Source organism: Mirounga angustirostris, unplaced genomic scaffold, assembly GCF_029215605.1.
Source record: "Mirounga angustirostris isolate CCGP_5_RB_7025 unplaced genomic scaffold, mMirAng1.0.hap1 SCAF_4, whole genome shotgun sequence".
Taxonomy (NCBI): Eukaryota; Metazoa; Chordata; class Mammalia; order Carnivora; family Phocidae; genus Mirounga; species Mirounga angustirostris.
The window spans coordinates 88,297,326-88,303,852 of NW_026991712.1; the positions used below are offsets into that span (position 1 = coordinate 88,297,326).

The 6,527-nt window shown below is 44.5% G+C and overlaps 1 protein-coding gene across 1 annotated transcript; it reads left to right on the top strand.

Annotated features, from left to right (window-relative positions):
• The first annotated feature begins 2,566 nt into the window (after positions 1-2,566).
• Positions 2,567-2,939, top strand: LOC123858238 (late cornified envelope protein 3C-like). Its single transcript, XM_045895341.2, has one exon. It carries the CDS (start codon positions 2,567-2,569, stop codon positions 2,831-2,833), a length of 267 nt encoding a protein of 88 aa, XP_045751297.1. The 3' UTR covers positions 2,834-2,939.
• Positions 2,940-6,527: the final 3,588 nt, after the last annotated feature.

The following is a 6,527-nucleotide window of genomic DNA, read 5'->3' on the forward strand; positions in this document are numbered from 1 at the left end:
ACAGATGTGACTCTTCAGCTGTTGTTGCCTAATGACTCAAGATTAAAACCATGTAGACCAAAAGAGCCTTTGTACTTGCTTCTGTTGAACCAGAGGTCAAAAGAAAACATCCATTTTTGCAGAGATCTGAACCCCCAGACTAGATTAGGCCTTCTTCCTCTTACACACCCACAACACCTGCAATTTCTCTTTAATGGACACCACAGCTGTAATTCACCATCTGTCTTCCTCCTCTCTGCTAGACTGTTGGCCTTGTGAGGGCGGTCTGTTCTCTCTCCTCTGTCTGTATCCCCGGTACTGTGCAAGGTGCCTGATCCATAGCTGATGCTCCTTCAAAGTGTATTAAATGTAGGAACTGGGGAACTCATGACTGAATGTGAAGAAATTCAGGGGGAAGGCCTAGCAGTAGGAGAATCAGGTCTGTGGGGAAAAAGACAATGGGTGATGCCCCTTTCCCAGTCACACTCCAATGTCAGGTTGGACATTCAGAGGGGCTCCAAGTGTGATGTTAGCACCACTTCCATTAGGCTGATCTCTATATTATTACCCAAACCAGGACACCACTGGGTGGTTACACTGGGACACCAGTTGTAAGCTAGGACTTCCCAGGTGCACCAGGACAGAAAGTAGCCTTATTTTTGTAGTATTATCTAAGGCTTGCCCCGCCCAGCAAAGCTGATGAAAATGGAAATGAGTTTCATGCTATTCTCTTGCTCTACAACCTCACCATGCTGTCCACATGAAAAATAGTGCCTCTTTTCATCCCTCATGTTTTGCTCTTTCCAATCCAGTATCTAATTGTGGGGTTCCCATGGTGTGAGGGAAGTGGCCACCAAACTGAATTGACACTGGGGCTGAAAGCATGGCCTCAGGGGTGTCCAGAGCCTCTTCTGGAGACAAGAGAATGTCAGGAGGGTACAGTTCCCTCCCCAGCAGTCTCAGTACCTCCATTCCTGAGTTAACACCCCGAATGCCCACCCACTACCAGTGCTTCCTCCATGGGGGTTTGAAACAACTCGTGGGATCCTTATGCTTCAGTGAGGGCAAGTTTTACAGTGCAATGAGAAAAACAAAATCATCTAAAGGCAAGTAGATGGTCTTATAGGTTTTATAGTCTTTCCATTATAAGAGAATAAGATGCATTCCCTATAAAAAATACATTCAAAATATCATTTAATTAACTGTGTGTAGTGCTTTTTACAAGTTAACAATAGACCATGAACATTTTTCTCTGTAAAAAATATAAATCCATGATACAATATCTTTTAATAGCAAAAATTATTAAAATCATATATGATTACAAGTTTACGTAGTCCTAATCACTTTTCCTTGACTGTAGCATGATATTATAATAGATTCAAATGTGTAAATAGTTTTGAGTTTAGATGACTTCACTAAAAAAAAAAGTACACATTTTCAGCTCTGAGCATTTTATTTATTTGTCCATCAACACCTAACTTTGCTCTGCTCCCTTTATTCGTGAAATTGGGCACCCTTGGGTGCCATGAGGTCATCTTAGGGGCTCACTCCCTGCAGATAGGGCTCTAGCACCAGTCCCCTATCTTGCCCATATCTAACTGCCAGGAGCTCAGGAGGTAGTAGTGGATTACATCTGAAGGTCATGGTCACAGAGGTAGCATGGAGATACTATGTAGATTAAATTACATTTATCACTTGGAATTTGTGTTATGATTTATTCATTTGCCTGTGTGTCCATCTTAGTAGACTTCTGAATACAAGAAGATAATTCTTTCCTATCCACACCTGTTCCCAGGAGGGTATATGAGAGAGAATCTATACTAAGGCATTTGAGCAGAGGAAGGAAGCAAGGAAGGAAGGGAGGGAGGAAAGAAAGAAGGCAAGCAGGAAGGAAGGGTGTTAGGTTCCCAGTAGGCCTCAAGGGGTTATATGTGGACAGTCATGTTTCCTGGTTGAAACTCATCCATTAGACATATGCAAGTGCCTGGGAAAAAGGCTGAAAGCCTAGTCTTGGGAGTGTGCCAAGTTGTCACCTCCCCTGGTTGTGAAAGCAGCAGCATACTCTGGCCCTGCATCACAACCCTCCCTCCTCCTGCCCCTGCACAGGATAAAAGGGCTCCTGCCCTGGGCTCCTCATCCACAGCATCCTCAGGAACAGCCTTGTCCTGCCTCCTCAGCATCCCGTGAGTATCCCCTCAGCTGAGAGTGTTGGGAAGAAAAGCCCAGATCTGAACAGAACCAACAGAAAGGGGCCCAGACAGTGGGCAGCAATGGTGAAGGGGCATGACGGTGAGGAAAGAGTCACTGAGGCACCTGTCAGGAGGCTGTGAACCCCCAAAGCCACAGGTCTTCAGGATTCCTTCTATTCTTGTTCTGAGTATGTTGTCAGAGGTGCACACAGATCCATCTGGCATCCAAGTGCATGTGTCTCCTCCCTGTCCCCATTTCTGTCCCACAGAGCTTGGCCTAGAAAGCAGCTTGGTCATGGAGACAAATGTTTGACAAAATCCACAGGGAGGGGACTTTGCCTGAAGCTTCTGTGCTCATAAAGTTTCTTCTATTTGTTGAAGGTCAAACTCCTGCAGAGATGTCCTGCCAGCAGAGCCAGCAGCAGTGCCAGCCCCCTCCCAAGTGCCCCTCATCGCCCAAGTGCCCCCCAAAGAGTCCAGCACAGTGCTCCCTGCCAGCCCCTGCTGGCTGTGCTCCTGGCTCCGGGGACAGCTGCTGCCTGAGCCACCACAGGCACCACAGATCCCACAGATGCTGGCTCCACAGCTCTGACACCTGTGACAGTGGCAGTGGGCGGCAGTCTGGGGGCTCTGGGTGTGGCCATGGCTCCAGGGACTGTTGCTGACCCGGGATCCTGATGCTGAGACAAGTGATTTGAGAGGAAATGGAAATCTAAAATGCCTGGAAAAGCCCCGTGTAATGCAGTCTTCCCTATATCCCCCTATCTCCCTTTCCTGGCTGAGCAGATTAAATGTTCGTGGATGTGGGAAGGAGGGTGAGCTCTCTGCAGAAGGCTCTGTTTGTATGTCTTTTCCAGGAGCCCACGGTCTCCCCTTCTTTGTGCCTCACAGTATCACTACCTGTGTCTGACCAGCTAGAAAAATAAAGCTTCTTGTCACACCAACTGCTTCTCCTTTGACTGCCCTGCTCAAGGGTACTCAGTGAGTTCCCTGCCTGAATTCCTGTGGGATGTTCTGAGTATGTCAGCATGCCAGCACCAGGACTAATCCTAGTGTGGGACTAGGAAGTTAAGGTCTCACACAGAGTGGCCCTAGAAACTTCAGGGTGGGGGTGTGGAGAGGGGTTGCTAGGTAAAAACCTGACTCTTCTTTTTTTTAAAAGATTTATTTATTTATTTATTTATTTATTTATTTATTTATTTATTTATCTATCAGAGAGAGGGAGCACAAGCAGGGGGAGTGGCAGGCAGAGGGAGAAGCAGGCTCCCCACTGAGCAGGGAGCCTGATGTGGGGCTTAATCCCAGGACCCCAGGATCATGACCTGAGGCGAAGGCAGACACTTAACCGGCTGAGCCACTCCAGGGTTCCTAAAACTCTTGTGTGATGTGGTGGAGAGGGACCATCTGATACTGGAATCCCCATCTCTGTTGAGGGTATTATAGAGGACCAGAAATTAAGAAAAATGAGACCAAAGAGGAGGCAGAAAGGAAGGTCTGAGGGAAGAAGATCAAGTTAACCTCCGAACGATGAGTTTGAGAGAGAGAGGTGAGCTGCAAAGTTAATAAATTCCAAAACCTGGAGTTGAAGGTTTTCCCTGAGAGAATGCCTGGGGCGTTCAGCAGGTGAGGGGCTCTAAGCTCTGAGAAAACAGAAAAAAGATAACATGGGAAATGTCCCAGAGGGTTACAGAATGGACACCTGTAAATTTCTTTCAAGAGATCTCAGGTAGACTGGAACGGATTTTCCTTATTTTTTGGCTGTTGAATGCTACTTTTCAATGTCAACAACATCAAAGAGACATAGCCATAAGTTACATGGGGTCCCAAGTGGGAGAGCTCCTACCCCAACTTTGGAATAGGATAACATTTATCTATATGCCAAACTGAAATGGTCATTCTTTTTTTTTTAAATTATGTTATGTTAATCACCACACATTACATCATTAGTTGTTGATGTAGTGTTCCATGATTCATTGTTTGCATATAACACCCAGTGCTCTATGCAGAATGTGCCCTCTTTAATACCCATCACCATGCTAACCCATCCTCCCATCCCCTCCCCTCTAGAACCCTCAGTTTGTTTTTCAGAGTCCATGGGCTCTCATGGTTCGTCTCCCCCTCCGATTTCCCCCCCCTTCATTCTTCCCCTCCTGCTATCTTCTTCTTCTTCTTTTTAACATATAATGTATTATTTGTTTCAGAGGTACAGGTCTGTGATTCAACAGTCTTGCACAATTCACAGCGCTCACAATAGCACATACCCTCTCCAATACCTATCACCCAGCCACCCCATCCCTCCCACCCCCCACCACTCCAGCAACCCTCAGTTTGTTTCCTGAGATTAAGAATTCCTCATATCAGTGAGGTCATATGATACATGTCTTTCTCTGATTGACTTATTTCACTCAGCATAACACCCTCCAGTTCCATCCACGTCATTGCAAATGGCAAGATTTCATTCTTTTTGATGGGTGCATAATATTCCATTGTGTATATATACCACATCTTCTTTATCCATTCGTCTGTCGATGAACATCTTGGCTCTTTCCACAGTTTAGCTGTTGTGGACACTGAAATGGTCATTCTCGATGAGAGCCAAGCATGCTGTTTCACTTGGATCACTATATTTTTGAAATATTGATACAGAACAATAGAGGTCTGTTACACCCAAGCCATGATGGCTCTTGAAATGACTTCAAAAACATGAAAAGACATGTAACTGTGGCTACAGGCAAAGTTGAAAATTTTGAGAGAAATCAGAGTTTGAGCATGGTAGTTCCAGACAGAGGACAAAACCCATCTGATACTTTGGGAATTCAACTGGATAAAACAAATTTTTGTCATTTCATTTTTTAAAAAGTAAGAATTAGAAAATTAGTTTTGCTCCAATATTCTTAGACACATAGTTTTTTAAGAAACTGGAATAAAAAGTGTCAAAATGAACCCAAATCTATTCTGTCACTGCAATCACTCACCTTGCTTAGACAGAATTCCCTGAGGTGGTGGCTACAGATGTGGGGCTTATATTTAAGCCAGGCTTTGAAATGAACATGGTTGGCTACTTGCCCTTGGATATTTGAAACGTTCTTTAAACATCAAAGTTAAAATACATAACAGAAAAAAGGAAAAAACATGGGCAAATTCTGTGCAAAGCATTTGCTGTCCTCTGTTGAAAACATGTAAGCCCCACGTTCAACTATGTGCAATCAAAGCAACAAATATTGATAAGTCTGTGCTGCTTGGCCTCAATTCCACAGGAACCATATATATTTCAGGTGGCTGGCAACAGATTCATCCATCAAATTCTGGCTGCACATCAACAACTGGGGAGTGGTGTGGTAAGAATCCAGAGTGCTTAGGTTCGAATCCCAGCCCTGTAACTTAAGAGCTCAGCAAATGACTTAACCTCTCTGTGTCTCAGTCTCCTCAACCAAAAAATGGGGATAATAATATTGCACTTGGTGTGTTGACTGGTTTATGTTAATATATGTAAAGGATGCAGAACACTACTTAAATGTTAGTTTTTATTGTCATTTAATATGAAGAGCTAAACAACAAGGTTTGGGGTTCAGAAGCTTCTAAGGATTCTGGCTATTGGTATACCTAATCTGGTTGAATAATGAAAGAATCAGGGTCAATGAATGTAGTTCAGATATGAAACACCAGGGCAGTCACAAGAAGTCAGGAGTAATCAGGCATGGTTCTGACACTAAACATTGTTTCCAGCAGGTGAGGTCCAGTAGCTGGAGGAAAAATACATTCTCTAGATTTGGTTAGGGCTGCATCAAGCCATCCTGAGATCCATCAATTCATTTTTCAGTCATTCACAACACAAATACTTGTTGAGCATATCTTATGTGCCACCTGCCATTTGAGGCAGTGGGGATACAATGGGAACAAAACAAAGTTCCTACTCACTTGGAGCAGACATCTGAGTGGGCACTTTCCAGGCAGGGACTTATATTTGCTTAGCCTGCATCCAATTGTGCTATGGTCTGAATATTTATGTCTCCCCCAAACTGATATGTTGAAGTCCTAACCCCCAAGGTGATGGTATCAGGTGGTGGGGCATTTGGGAGATGATTAAGTCATGTGGGATTAGTGCCCTTATAAAACAGACCCCAGAAAAAATCCTCATATCTTCATCTATGTGAAGTTGCTGCAAAAAAACCCAGCCATCTAGAAAGTGGGGGCTCATCGACACCAAGTCTGCTGGGTCAGGAATTCAGGAATGGGTCAGCTGGGCAATTCTTCTTTGAGTCTTTCATGTGTTTGTAGCCAGATGTCCACTGGAACTGTGCTCACCTGAAGATTTGATTGGGCTGGACACCCAAGAAGGCTCACTCAGATGGCTAGCCA

What these genes read in the sequence shown, in the direction of transcription:
- LOC123858238 (XM_045895341.2), top strand. Translation starts at nt 2,567, where the DNA reads ATGTCCTGCCAGCAGAGCCAGCAGCAGTGCCAGCCCCCTCCCAAGTGC.